Source organism: Ixodes scapularis, unplaced genomic scaffold (assembly GCF_016920785.2).
Source record: "Ixodes scapularis isolate PalLabHiFi unplaced genomic scaffold, ASM1692078v2 PGA_scaffold3__209_contigs__length_174095766, whole genome shotgun sequence".
NCBI classification, from domain to species: domain Eukaryota; kingdom Metazoa; phylum Arthropoda; class Arachnida; order Ixodida; family Ixodidae; genus Ixodes; species Ixodes scapularis.
In genome coordinates, this window is record NW_024609868.1 from 172,398,769 (window position 1) to 172,413,797 (window position 15,029).

General features: G+C 48.7%; 1 protein-coding gene and 1 pseudogene across 1 annotated transcript; one reads left to right on the forward strand and one right to left on the reverse strand.

Moving 5' to 3' along the window:
• Positions 1 to 9,448: 9,448 nt before the first annotated feature.
• On the reverse strand, positions 9,449 to 10,185 carry LOC120843467 (annotated as a pseudogene).
• Positions 10,186 to 13,457: 3,272 nt separating this feature from the next.
• Positions 13,458 to 14,723, forward strand: LOC120843466. The gene is made up of 4 exons (XM_040214852.1): positions 13,458 to 13,643; positions 13,793 to 14,188; positions 14,282 to 14,410; positions 14,523 to 14,723. The coding sequence occupies exons 1-4, from the start codon at positions 13,458 to 13,460 to the stop codon at positions 14,721 to 14,723; spliced, it is 912 nt and encodes a 303-aa protein (XP_040070786.1).
• Positions 14,724 to 15,029: the final 306 nt, after the last annotated feature.

Here is a 15,029-nt window from a genome sequence, read left to right on the forward strand (position 1 = left end):
ACCGAGGCCGGGCTCCCTCGGGAACGTGGATGCCGACCGTCGTGCCGGTGAAGGTGCCCACCCCCAGCTGGAACAGGGACTGGAAGTTGGTCAGGAGGCTCGGTACGTCGTTCACCACGTGCAGCGCAGCTTCTTGGTACTCCGGCAGCCGAACACCCAGCGAGTGAATCCAGTTCCGGCCAAGCAGCGTAGGCGACGACCCCTTTGTTAAGTAAAGGGGAAGGATTGCCTCCCTGTCGCCAAGGCGAACGCTGACTTGGGCCTGACTCTGGACCTGGGACAGCTGCCCGGAGTAGCTGCGCAGCATGATGTCAGACGCCTCGATGGACACGCCGGGGAAGGTCCGCTTGAACAGCTTCCTGGGCATGACCGACACGCTGGCCCCTGTGTCCAGCTCCATGGTGATGGGGTGGCCGCAGATTTCAACAGACACCAAGTAAGGTGGCACGGACGATCAAGGCTTACTCGTCTGCCACACGTCGAAAATCTGCGGGTCCTCCGCCACGACGTGGACCCTGGCTGAGGAGGTACCCGGACCTGGTGCCGCTCGTCCCCGCCGCGTTCTCTTGCCACGACTACCCTGGCCGCGGGCTTGGCTGGAACCCGGGTTGAACCAGGCTGCTGCTGCTGCTGGCCGCCGCTCGTCCTCCCCCCTCGGCAGACACGTGCGAGGTGCCCAGTTCTTCCGCACGTGAAGCATTGTGCTTGGACGAACTGGCACTGTGAGGGGGAGAGGGCAGCACCGCAGCGGCTGCAGGCACCGCTCCTTGCCGCCATCTTGTTCACCGCCGCTTCCGTCGTCGGTGAGCCGGCCGCACGCGCAATCTCGCTGGCGTCCTTTGGTACGGCTTCTATCGCCAGCGCCGCCTTCACCGCGTCGTCCAGCGAGGGGTCGGGGAGCTCCAGGAGTCGCGTCTGCATGGCAGGGTTGTTGATGCCGCAGACGAACCGGTCCCGGAGTAGCGAGTCCAACTGGTCGCCGAAGGCGCAGGTGTTCGCTAACCCTCGTAACTCAGCGACGAACTGCCCGAGGGTCTCCCCGCCCCGGCGGCTCCGGTTGTTCAAGCGGAACCGCTCCATAAGCGTGGACGGCGCCGGGCTGAAGTGCGAGCGCAGCGTGGCGAGCAGCTCACCCAGTGTTCTGACGTGCACCGTGGCCGGCTTGAGGAGGTCGAGAAGGAGGCTGAAGACTCGGGTCTCGCAGCTGGCCAAGAAGATGTCCCGTTGTTTCGCCTCGGGCGTGTCGTTCGCCCGGAAGAACACGTGGACTTGTTCTTCGTAGACTGGCCAGGCGGACCCATCTCCCTCGAACGGCTCGAGCCTCGCGTACAGCGGCATGGCGACAGGAGCGGGGTGCGGTGTTCCGACTGTCTCGGCGGCGTGGGCCGAACCGTGCACGTTGGTGGGCTCCAGTGCCACGGTTCCTCATTGCCAGTGTCACGATCTTTCTCGAACGTGGACGAAGGGGGCCGAAGCACCCGCCGAGAAGAGATGACACGCAGCCTGGCTGTGAGGGTGGACGATGACTGGCCGGAGCGCGTGCGCTCAACGGTGTTTATTAGCGCGGTGAACAATGTTGCTCGCCGAGCCTGGCGGCCGCAGACGGGCGGACTGGAGGGGGGCGCCACTAACTTGTCACATGGCGACTAGACTGAATCACTCTGGCCGGGCCTTACCAGGACTCCCGTCTGCGAGAAGCGGGGGCCGAAGTGGTGTATTGCCTCACCCGGGGGGCCCCGAAGGGTCTAAACCTATCCCGGGCTCGGCTCAACCACCAGGATGCCCTTTTCCCCAGACACGGGAAAGCCACACACAGTCAGACGTGGGCGGGCGAACCCACATGGCTCGGGGTCCGTGGAGACGCCACTCTCCAAACACCTGCTTCCACAGGTGCCCCCTGCGGGGACAATAGACTGGAATATATGATATTTGTATTTGACCTTACCAGTATGTCAGCAATAAGAGCCTCAAATCACAGTTGTGAACCCTTCAAGTGATATCGAGCAGCCATGAATAAATATAACTGAGCGTAAGCATGAATAAACAAAACTATGAAGAGTGCCCTGAGTGCTTCCTCTAAGTCATAATCTTCACCACAGTGTAGATGACGGCTAAGAAGCTGCGGGCTTCCCACATGTATGCGCTAGACAAAGTATAATAATGTACTGTGCTCAATGCGTTTTGTGCAGGCTGGAGAGGAAGTCTACAGGTGCCTGGAGTCTCGCATGCGACAGCTGCATGCCGTGAACGAGGAAAACCCGGCATACATTGAGCTTTTAGATGGCCTTGGGGACCGGATGGATCGTGTAACAAATGGGAACGACGCATATGGATTCATGCTTACGTTGCAGCTGCAGGAGTACGACAGCGTCGGGGACGTCGGATACGGGTGCAGCCTCACAAGCCTTGCCAGACGTCGGCCAGGACTGACAAGGGGTTCAAAGAGGGTGCCGGCTGGACACCCATCAGGCCAACCATCTGCCAAGAGGCCCAGAAAGAGGGCCCACTCCCTGCAGATGAGCATACATGACAATGTGACAAGTGCAAGACTGCACTAAAGGTCTTGATGCCTGCCACCTAGTCGGGATCAGGTAGGTTTCCGTGAGCCCCATCCTTAGAAACAGTGGTGTACCAATGTTGATTCAGCTCTGACATGACTGGCAAGCTGCAATTGTGTAAGCACTTCGTTTGTCTGCAGGGTCACCGTGTGGACATGGGATGAATTCTTCAGGATCCCATCATGGTATTGGAACAAGACTCACATTTCGGCAGTTTCGCTGTCCACGCAACGTAAAACTTGCCTTGTGCTGTAACTGAGAGCAAGACGTAGGCATTTTTCTTATTTTTTGCAAGCCTCTGTAACCTCCCAGGTTGAGCTGGATTTCAGAATGCGATTCAAGAGTGTTTAACCCCTTAACTGCCAATGACGAAATATCTTATTATGCTGACTTCTGGCTGCAACTTATGACGAGTATAACACGTCATAAGACTGTCATGAGGAAAATACATTCCGCATTTTATTGGGGGGATGAAACGTCAGTTTTCTTGATTATCAATGTCCCAAGCATATTTTGTAACTATTCTAGGTTGTTTTGGTGGTAATCTACCAAAAGTAGAGCAATGTTAGTGAATGGCGAGCAATGCCATGCACTTTAAAAATGGGGACCGTCGTACAGGGTCTGCTGTTGTCACACGCCTGAAAAAAAAGCGAAGCATCGTTCCTCCGACCGATTCAGAGTCCAGTGGCGATGAATGGCTTCCGTCAAATAGGAGGTAAGATCATCAGACTTGACTGAGTGACCCAGTGATGAAAGTGTAACTGACAATGAGAACTTCCTCATGGCGCAAGATTGGGTTTGCATCCGCATTGATAATGCACGTCCCTCTTCACCCATATTTTGTTTTACGGCATGCCCTGGAGTGCCTCGACATTCGACAGACTATACACTCCGTGCGGGAACTATAGGGGGCGCTTTGAAAAACGCGTGTAGCGCCGTTAGCGGAGGAGCTGGCGTTCGGCAGTGAGGCGCGTTCAGCAGCCTGCGGCGCCTTTCCGCATGCGAGGCTGTGGCGGTGGCAGCGCGCACGGACGAAACTTTTGCATTTTGAGCCGATACATTGAGGGTGACGTTGCATGAGTGCTGGGGCAGACCTGAGAAGGGCATCTAGCTGTTTTCTCCACTTCTTATATATTGAGTTTGAGTCGTTATTAGGGGTGATTACTCTAGTTGCGGCCGGAAAAGGAGTTGGAGCAATTTTCCGAAAAGCAAGACGGCCGCCGCCATAATTGCTCTGAGTGGAAAATTTGTTTCGGTCGTCGCTATAAACGTAGGACTGCTGGAACGACGATATTTGGAGACGAGCGAGATGTTCACTAAGTGTCTGCACGAAGTGTGACAAGTTTCATTTAGACAGCAAGTGTGAAAGTTATGTTTATAACGAATAAAGAAATAAAGCTATACGGGATATCCAATATTTGGCCCAAAATGTTGTGTTATAACCAAGCTGTGCGAAGTGCGGATTTGGGCACACAGGTGCTCGGACTTGACAGTAACATGATGCAGCACTTATCACCCCAAAAAGAGGTGGCAGGGAAACCAGGTGGAAATTTGGTTTGGGCGGCGTAACTCATTGGAAACCGGTTTTGACCATGAAAGGGCTGTCAAGAGTATACCACTCGCCGTGGGAGGTGGAGACTTTACACGTAGGAAGGGACTAGTGGACGGTGGTTCCAAGGCCGGGAAAACAAAGTTGCCGGCCAACACGCGGTTTGGCCGTCAAAGGCTTTTGGGGTCAGCTGTTGTGAAATAACCTGCAGTACGAGGTGCTGATATTCGGCACACAGGTATTTTGACATGACAGTAACTTGACACAACTTAGACCAAATGGAGATGGCATAACAAAACCAGGCGGAAATTTAGTTTGGGCGGCGTAACTAAATTTTAACTGGTTTTGACAGTCAAAGGCTGTCAAGATAATGCCACTCATGGTGGGAGGCGCACACTTTAAAAGTGGGAAGAAACCAGTGGCCGGTACTTCCAGTTCGAACAACTTTGCGATAGGTGGCTCTAAAGCCGAGAAAAAAAATTGTTGTCTACAGAACTCGGGGTGTCAGCGTTTCCACATCCAAAAGAAGGCTGATCAAAAAAGAAAGCACACCACATAAACTTCCGTACTCAAACGTCGATTCTCCAGTGATTCCGAGTTTCATTGTAGTTTGCCTTAGATTCATATTTGTCACTTTTTTTTTTTTTTTACCGTTCGAATCTTTCTTCACGAAGTACAGATTGCGTGCCCTACTTGTCCGCAAATATCATCGACACGAACGATCGGGACGAAAATTCTTTGGAGGGCATTCCTCCAACGAAATTGGCACTGCATACCCGCGAGTGTGAGATGGCATTTCAGTTCGTCTCATCAGCGCTAACACATGTAGGCGTTACTGGTACGAAAACAAACGCAGAGCGCAAAAGCGGCACGGCGTTGAATATGTCAGCCATGCCGACACAGTGGAAGACATGATTGGGAGACCAAATTTTTCGAGTCGTACGACATGTGTCCATCGTTGTCACTGTTCCACAAAACATCGGCGAGGTAAAAAACTGTGAAACTATACCCCCACAAGATACAACGCATAACTATTGAAGTACTTAACGACGCAGTACCAGCGGCACTTCATGCTGTGAACTCAGCGCAACCGTACCGCTCCGACCTCAATACGTACAGACGTAAGCGGCGTGGTTTCGTTTTCTCTGGGGTTCTCACTGCCAACCTTCGGTAACGGCCGCGCGGCGGCGCGCCGGTCGCGTCGCACGGAGTGTATAATTTTGTAAATGATCAAGTCTAATCAAAATCACTTTGCATAAACTCTCTTTGTATGGGGCTTGTACAAGTGATTTAAGTGTTATTTCACCAATCTAAAAGCACTGTACAAATTTTAAACAGCTCTTTTGACTGCCGGTTTGTAAGATGATGTGTCACTTATACACGAATGTTTGTCAAATGTTTTTTTTTTTTAATTAATTTTAATGAACCAATGTCTGGTAATCTCTAATGACTGTGATCTTATGCCACCCCCTTTCATGAGTGCCTGTACATTGGGACCTTGTGTTTTACATTTTTTACATTGCTCCTTCTGCTCTAAGATTGCTGGGCATGATTTCTCATCTAACATGGAAGTTTTTATTAATTTCTCATGTGTCCTTTCATTATTTTGCGGTCTGAATTATTCCATGCTCGGGTCTGACACCATGGTGTGGAACTGTCTTGCATCATCTGACATAGAGAAATTAATCTGTGTGAAATATGTACATGACACATTCCTTACAAAATTACCTCTTCCAAGGAAGGTATTGCTGTACCTACATTTCACAATTTCCCTCCACAAACTCTATCAAGTCAAAGTGTTGCACGCAATGTACTAGTATCAATACAATATTTTGCGGATTGTGGTCCCAAAGACCTAATTTCAGCATGAAATATTTGTCAGTGGATAGCCCGCACCTACAGCCCTTCTCACGTGTATAATGAGCAAGGACAGATTTTAGCTTTCATTGACAGCCTACATATGAGGCATAGTCCATACACATGAGAAGTGCAGAGACAAGCCAGGCATTGTTCATGCACCACTCGCGGGCTGATCACGGCTATTCCTGAGGGTCAAGGATGACCTACACTGTCTGCCTAGGGGCAGCTACCTTTCATGTCGCCCACAGAGGTGTTGAGAGCAAAGACAACACATTTCCTGTTTAAGGCGGCGGTCCCACGCCTGCAGTCTTTAATGTTAGCTTTTAACATTTTACTTTTTGGGGGTACTTAGGAAATAGCTACAGAGCTGTCGCTTTGCAGGTATGTTTCTAGCATCGGTGGGTAATTCCAGCAATACCTTATTGACATAACTAACTTACGTCATCAGAAAATTAGAAATTTAGAAATCGCGTACCGCTTCCCCTTTAATAATAAAGTTTGGATTACCATTTCTTCTACTGAATAGAGCCTGTTTTTGCAATTTCGATATAGGCTTAAAAAATTTAAACATTACTTAACAAAACAGTTTAATTTTTTAAGCCTTTCTTAAAATTGAAGTTGCAAAAAAAAACTATATAGAAAAAGCCGAGAGCCGTGAAAATATGAATGAAAAAAATATTAATCCTAAGTGTGCTATTAAAGGAGAACTTGGAAGCGGTAAGCAATTTCTAAATTTCTAGTTTTCTGATCACGTAAATTAGATATGTCAATAAAGCTTCGTTGTAATTTACCCACCGATATTAGAAAAATGCCTGCAAAACGACAGCTCTTTAGCTACTAGGCACTGTAAAAAATAAAATGTTAGACACCAAGAATAAAAACGGCAGCCGTGGGACCGCTGCCTTAATCAGATCATGTAAATATGGTAGATGGTCAAATTGGTAGCAGATTTGTAGTACAAATTCCATGACTTTTCATGTACCGCAATGTTTCAGTACACATGCTTGCTTACTCTAGTTATTTTAAGGACATTTTGTAAATTTCTTTTTTACATGATTTTATTAATAAGTATGCTTTGTTTAAATATGAAGATGTTCCTGTATGTAATACAAAGGTGTTATCATCTGGCCAAAGGGACAAAATGTCATTATTACTGTAAAGGCAATGACACTTTTTGGAAACCAGCACTATACCACTCCATTGGAACAGCTTCATGTTGTGAAACAAAATTCTTCCTTGTATTCAAAGTAACTGCACTTGTTCCCTCACTTCATGGCAAAGACTGTGTCACAGTAGCAGTCATCGTAGTGCACGACAGTATTCATTTTCCTCCACAGTAATTTTACTCTCACCAGGTAGGAAGTGCGTGTACCAGAAGAGCTATGAAAGGAGGAGGGAGATGAAAGAGTGATAAATGCCTACACAGAACGGTAACCTCCTCTCCGGGAGCAAAGTTCGCATAGAAAAGCAACGTTAGGTGCGTGCCTGTTACGCGTGAGCAACCTGAAAAACTGTGAATTGAGATGGCACAACTCCACCTACTTTGACACTTGTACTGGTGATGCTAGAACACCTCCACCGCTTTCCGAAATCGCACTCTGAGCATTAAGAGTCTAGCAAACGCGAGTATGCAGGCATACAGTACAGCCGCGGTCACGGTCAGGCGCGCATTTGCGGAACGAGAACATGTCCACGTACAAGAAGCACTGCGTCCGCGTCGAGCCGTCCTCCGCAAGAGTTGCTAGCATTTGGTGCTACGGTGCAGCGGCGAACTCCAAGGATCGTTATGGGTCGTACTCGTAGGGGCGACTTCGACAGCGGCGCGTATGCTGTAGCATTATGTCGGCATGCAGTCCTGGGCGTTCACCTTACCGAAAAACGAGTTCACATCGCCGAGGTGAAAGCATTAGTTGCTAGCATTTGGTGCTACAGTGCAGCGGCGAACTTCGACGATCGTAGTGGTCGTACTCGTAGGGGCGACTTCGGCAGCGGCACGTATGCCGTGGCATCATCTTGGCGTGCAGTCCTCTTACCGAGAAACGAGTTCACGTCGCTAAGTTGAAAGCATCCGAGTCATCTAGGCACGCGCGTGAAACGAAGTGTTTACAGCAGCGCAGCGTAACGCGCGTCTCACCCACCAGCGTAGCGGCGGACGCCATCTTGATGAGACAAAAACGCGCTCAAATGCGTTCAAACGGCGCGGAAGTGACGTCATGTCACGTGACATTTTGAAAACCAATGAAATGGCCGATTTTACGTCGTGCCGAAGGGGGCGTGGCCAGGATCTGTACGGGATATGGTTTGCTTATACGCCACCCGCGAGGCCAGTGTTGCCAGATTGGGCTACATCTTTTCCTAGTTGGCGTCAAAATTTCGTGGTTGGCTATGTGGCTATTTTTGGGCTATTCCTAAGGGTGCGGCGAACTTTTGTCCAACCTCAGGTTCGACGTCGAACTTTGAGGTTCGACTAGTTAATTTTTGAAATTCTAATCAGTTTCGAAAAAAAATTGTTTCTCTTTTGGCTAGTTGAGAGGAGAGAGAGGAAGGAGAATGGTTTCAAACTTCCACAAACTTCGGGGTTTTCACAATGCGCAGAGAAGCAGTGCTAGCAGAGTTCAAGCGGTCTCCCCACAGCGCAGTGGAACAAATCAAACAAACAGATCGCACTATTACCACAGGCCCGGTAGCGCGTCTTCTACCCGGACGTAGACTGAACTCTCCAAGCGCAGCTTTGGTGCTCATTGTGAAAATTCTTAGGCATCGCCCACTTTAAGGAAAGAAACACAATAAAAAATAGCGCGAACCGGAATGGGGGCCGCTCATATTGTACACAAAGAAAAATAGACGGGTGGGTTATTGGTAAGAGCCTTAGATAGGGGGTTTCGGTTTGAAATTCCCAGTTCTGACTGTTCTGCTTCTGCATACTGTTCTTTTACTGTATGATCATATCTGCCGGGCTTCACAATACAGCTGTCCATGTATGTTTTCTACTTGTGAAAACCTACAAAGGATGGGTCATTGTTTCACAAATTTTCATCCTTCTGAAGCTTTTTATTTTTTATTTTTTTAATCAGGGGACTTAATGTGCACAAAAAGAGGCGCATCTGAGGGTTGAAAAAGAGAATGTAACGTGTTGTTTTTTACGCGTATGAAAAATTCTCAATAAAAGGCTTAAAAATCGTTGCTTTTAGTCTTGGCTATTTTGGGCTATATTTATTTTATGGCTTTGGCTATATTTGGGCTATACCTCCCAGCCGTTTGGCGATTTTTCGGTGGGACCATCTGGCAACACTGCGCGAGGCTTCGAAGAGTCTAAACCTACCCCGGGCTCGGCTCAACCACCAGGATGCCCTTTTCTCCGGACACGGGAAAGCCACGCGCAGCCAGACGGGGGCGGGGGAACCCGCATGGCTCGGGGTCCGTGGATACGCCACTCTCCAAACACCTGCTTTCACAGGTGCCCCCTGCGAGAAAAAATGGCCTACCTGAACTTGTGGGGTACAAAAATCTGTACAAACTATGTGTACCATGTGCTGCAATATGAAAGACCCACTGGGAGCGCGTGGCCGAGGAAGTGGCTGGCGGGGGCACTGCGAGTGCTCGGGCTATTCCCTTCCGCTTTGAGGGCAGCACACTCAATCGGGGCTCAGCACAACCTGATAAGCGCTTTAGTCTTGTCGCAGGTGAGCGTCCTCCCCTCGAAGCAGAATGGAATTGCCTGGAGCTCTCGCAGCGCCCCCGTCAGCCACCGCCTCGGCCGCGCGCTCCCAGTGGGTCTTTCATATTTCAGTGCAATGTACATGGCCTTGTCGAGCTCTTCGTGCGCCGACGGTGTCAGTTTCATTCGCTTGGCCGATGTCCCGGATGCAAGAGCCTTTTCGATTGCATCTTTCGACATTAGGATCGTCGAAAAAGGACTCGGGAAAATTCCTAACCTTTCCGCGATGACAGCTTTCTTCTGTCAACTTGCAACTTAGGCCAGGATGCGAGCTTTATCTTCTAAAAATAAGAACTTCCGCGCTTTGCTTGCCGATGCGATGTCCAAAAAGCCCACGTACTGTACTGAGAAAAGGACAACCGACAAAACAAAAAATACGATTAAGCTTTGGCTTTGGATAGTCTGCAGCAGAGGATTCTCAAGCCAAGAGCTAGGGTGCAACCAACATCGGTGCAACGGTGAGGGAGGGCTGGAAAGGCCAGCCTCATCGCTGTCGCCATAGAGTAATGGCGGCCTGCACGCCCGGTGAACGTTGCGCTCGGATACGGTGGTACGAAAGCAGCAGCAAGCTCAGCTATGACTGCCAGTGAATATACACTACCTAAATACTAGAGTAATTAAAAATAGAATTAACACAAAAGACTATAAAGACATGCATGGCAAGGTAGTCCAGGTGGATGGGAGAGGGGGCAAGGGAACACTGTTTCCACAATTCCTTGGGCATGCACAGGGGTGCTTGGGGGACATGACAGATTGTCTATTATGATATTAGTGTGACTTGGAAGCAGACACGTTACTCCTGTGGAAGAAGGCAAGGAAAAAAATGTGCTCACATTTGCACATGTATTTCGCACATGCATAGTAAGCAATTTTGTCATCTGCAACATTCAATGTATTTTAACTGCACCGCTATATTCTGAAAAAATGTCCCTGAAAATTTATTCAGTGCTTCTTTAATTGTTATTGCTTATAAGGTGTATACGCCTCTGCACTCTTTTGTTGCTGCAATGTGGAGAGCAAGGTTCTTCATAGCTTGCTCGAATGAGTGCCTTACCTGAGACTGAGTGAAAGAAAGCCTGCCAAGCCTGGGGCTCATGGGTGCCTGGGTCTGAACTGAGTCTTCCACTTCACACGTGTGCTATCCTCGTTTGTGCGTTCTTTCATCCAGACGGCTGAGATGCCGGTTTGAGCAAGCCAGCCCCGATATTCCCCAAAAGAGATGAGTGTTCCTAAAGATACATATTGTTCGAGAACCCCTGGTCTGGAATTTACCTTTTGCGCCTTGTCCTGTGCAGTAACTTCATAAAGTATAAATAGATGCTGGAAGAATCATTGATTGTTTTGTGCTCATTGCGGGTGTGTTACCTGATTGGCCTGAAAGGAGATAATGTATGCCCTCCTCAATGTGGTGGCCCACATGGTCGCTTTTGGGATGTAATTTTTGCGAACATCAGTAGAACAGTGACACGGGGATGTGTAGAGTAGAAGTTTCCTTCATCAGAGCTTTCTTTTCAGTTCACGTCATGGGCAAGTTCGAGGGGGAGAGCGTCATAACCGTGCGGTCCTTTCTGTGGCGCAAGTGTAATAATGCAGCCTTGCACAAGAAACGAAGCCCTGCGGAGTGAAGCTTGTTTTTTTTCTCATTGACGTGGTTTATTTTTTCGCTACTACTGCCGAAATCGGCAGTTAACACTATAGTCAGATACAACTTAAGAAGGGCGGGGTGAGGGAAATGAAGACTGGTGAGGAGGAAGTCGATTGGACGTAGGAAGGAGGGGAAGATTCCCTTTCCTCTCTTCTGCATCCAGCCTGTTTTCTCCTTACCAGGCTTCGTCTCCCCCGCCCTAGTCTAGTGACAATGTGCGCGCTTCACTGTGTTACTTTTCTTGTTGCACTCGTTTCCGCTGATCTGTGCCTAGCTGCAGGCTCGCGTGCTTTTTACTTGATGTGCTGTGGCGTCATTTGCATTTCTTTTTTGCCCCTCCCCCACTATAATGCCCTCACGAGTGCTGTGGGGTACCTGAAATAAATAAATAAAAGTACCTTTTCCCACTTCTCCCATGAGTTGAGGCACTTTTTCTTACTTCTATGCAGCAATGAGATATAAGTGCTTCTAGTGACGAAGAGATTGTGTGATATGTACTTAACACTGGAGTGGCACATTTTATTTGTGCAGGTGCTGGACAACGAGCTCCACGATTATTTAGACTTGTCAGTGAGATAGCCCCGATGTCCCATAAGAAGTCTGCTGTCGGAAGCTACAACAACCCCCCTTCTGATCATTGTACAAGCACATTTCCCTGCAGTTCCAAAGTTGTCATAACTCCTTGTTATAACTGTAATTATGCCTAGAAAACAGGCAAGCTGGTGGCAAATCATTGTGAAAAGAAGCACCAAGACTGGGGAACACAAAAAGGGGCACAAGCACACAGAGGGTCATTGTTTTATTTGCAGGATTTTGTAGTGCCTTTGAGCTTTCTCTCTTATGAGCTGTTCGTGAGTAGCAATCTCCACGCACTTTCCAGTGCTATACATGTTGAATGCCATTGGTTCGTAATGGCACAGAAAGCCACACTGCGAAATTTAATGTTCAAAACGAAAAATATAGAGTGAATTCCCTTATGCTGAATTCCACTGGCCGTTTTGGAGCGCGCCAGGATCAGTTGACAAGATCCGGAATGAGGAACACGATCCGAACGGGGTCGCGCCGCCTATGGATCCCACATGGAACATGACAACTGCTCCAGGATCGGCGGATGCCTTCCCATGATTCAACTGCCCGGGAATCCCCTTTTTACGGCCGCCGCGGTCGTTTTGAAGACGTTTTTGCAATTGCGGCGCTAACACGTGTTTGACGCACGAGCGACAGGAATGGCTCAGGAGCTTCTAGCAAAGATTGCCGGAATGCCCGTAGCGCAGCAAAACCTTCTCCTTCTAAGAAAACGAACTGGCTATCGAGCCAAGGGGTAACCAAGCAGCCATTACGAATTCTTGAGGCGAGATGGGCGAGATCAGGCGAGATGCCCCACAAGAAAGGAAGTCACGTGTGTGCGCCGAGGGCTGGCCCGGCTGGCTTCCGGTTGAATCCGCCAAAATTGCCGGAGCGACTTTTCTCGGATCTAGATCGAGATCTGGAGCGGGAGCTAATTAAAAACGACCAGTGGAGCACGTCCGTCTCGATCCCGATTGCCCAGTGAAATAGGCTCGCTCCAGAAAAGTTGATTCCGGCGCGCTCCAAAACGACCAGAATTCACCATTAGTTAATTTCAGTGCTTGAAGAAAACTTTACTGGCAGAAAAGAACATATTTTACAGCGGAGCTGTTAACACTTTCTGGTCCAGTGACTCCTACAGGAATCATAACACATCGTAATTTTTGGTTCTAAACAGCTAAACCGAAACCTATACCATTAACGACCAATGATTCCCGGAGTACTGGAGTATTAAACTTGGCCACTAGATGACGAATTTGGATCTACGTGGAGAACTTTTTGACTTCACTGCAATTGTAAGAGGCATCGCAGAGATCTGTAAAATTACGAGGAGACGTTTAACCTATTGAAGATAGAGTATATATCATTCTAAATATATTTAAAACAAATATTGCACTACTTAGGCTACATTGTTTCAATGATTCCTGCAGGAGTCATTGGCCTTCGCCATGGTGGACTCGGCCACGTTTTATGGCCCGGCACCAGGACCGAGTTCGTTGAGGTTAAGCGACAGAAACCTTGAGGGCATCTTTACCGCCGACACTTCAGACGATGAGCCAGATGACTCTGAGCCCTCAGAAGCACAGACCTTGTTACGAGATATTCATCATCACTCCGAATCCGACAGCGATGATGAAATTTTCCTTCCAAGCACTGCTAGTGACGAGGAGAGTGGCCTCAGCGATTCATCCGACTGTTCTGAAAGGCCAAGATCAACTCGAGATGTACGGGTACAGAGGACAGGAGGTCACAAGAGGACGAAAACAACATCTACAAGGAAACTAAAAAAGAGGGCACGACAATTCTTGTGGCAGAAGAGGTCAATCCCTGATGTTGACACTTCGTGGAAAAGTTCGCTTCCGGACCCACCACCCGAGATACTGACTCCCTTTCAGTATTTCGGACAGTTCTTTGATCGGGAGATGTTTGAGCACATGGCAGAGCAGACTAACCTCTACTCTGTGCAGAAGAGTGGCAAGTCTACGAACACAGACGCAGATGAGATGGAGCAGTTTGTCGGGATATTTTTGATGAAAGGACTGATTTCATTCCCGCAGTACCACTTCTATTGGAATGAGAAGCTGCAGTTTACACCGGTGTCTCAGACGATGTCAAAGAACAGGTTCAAACAGCTCCGAAGGTATTTCCACGCTGCAGACAACAGCAAGATCTTGCCAAAAGGAGACCCAGGCTTTGACAGTCTGTTCAAGCTGTGTCCTTTTCTGGTTGCACTGCAGGAAAAATGCTTGGCTGTGGCACCAGAAGAAGCGCAAAGTGTTGATGAGCAGATGGCACCATTCAAGGGAATATCAAGCCCTCGCCAGTAAATAAAAAATAAACCCCATAAGTGGGGTTTAAACTTTTTGTTCGGGCTGGTATTCCAGGTATTCTACCAGTTTGCGGTGTACACTGGAGCAGACACCCAGAAAAAAAGCGAAGACTACCAGCTCGGCTTTGGTGGCAATATCGTCATGGCATTATGTAATGGCTTGCCTAACGCCAGCAACTTCAAGGTGACGTTTGATAACTGTTTTTGTTCTATTGAGCTTATAGAAGCTTTGAAGAGAAGAGGAGTCTTTTCTTGTGGTACATTCCGTGCCAATCGAATGAGGAACTGCGTTTTAGAGTCCGAAAAAGACCTCCGAAAGAGAGGAAGAGGCTCCTTCGACTATAAAGTCGAATACTCTGAGGATGTTGTTGTGGTTCAATGGCTGGACAATAAAGCTGTCCAGCTTGCATCCTCCTAGACAGGAGTTGAGCCGGAAGATCAAGTCAAAAGGTGGAGCAAGGAAACAATGGGGGGCGTTGACCTTCCAGATCAGCTGATCGAATACTAAAGGATACCAACACGTTTATCAAAATGGTACATAAAGCTGTTTGTGCATTTCCTCAACTTGATTGGTGTCAACTCGTGGCTCCTCTACAAGCGACACGCGTGTTTCGTTTTACGTTCTTTTGCGAAGGGCACACATGGACAACCTTTCGTGCCGGAGTCAGGCTGAAGACTGACGTCTCGTTTATTAAATATAAAACGAAATAAAACAAAGGCGCCTCTGGAACGGGGCGCTCAGGTTAAGCGCGAAGCGGCGGGGCGGGGCTCCGCGTGCGAAAGGTTGCTTTCGCTCGGTCGCT

Bases quoted from the DNA above. Each gene is read 5' to 3' on its own strand.
- LOC120843466 (XM_040214852.1), top strand. From the start codon at position 13,458: ATGACTCTGAGCCCTCAGAAGCACAGACCTTGTTACGAGATATTCATC. The intron at 13,644-13,792 runs GTCACAAGAGGA...ACTCCCTTTCAG, and splicing joins ACGGGTACAGAGGACAGGAG to TATTTCGGACAGTTCTTTGA. The intron at 14,189-14,281 runs GCACCATTCAAG...CTGGTATTCCAG, and splicing joins AAAGTGTTGATGAGCAGATG to GTATTCTACCAGTTTGCGGT.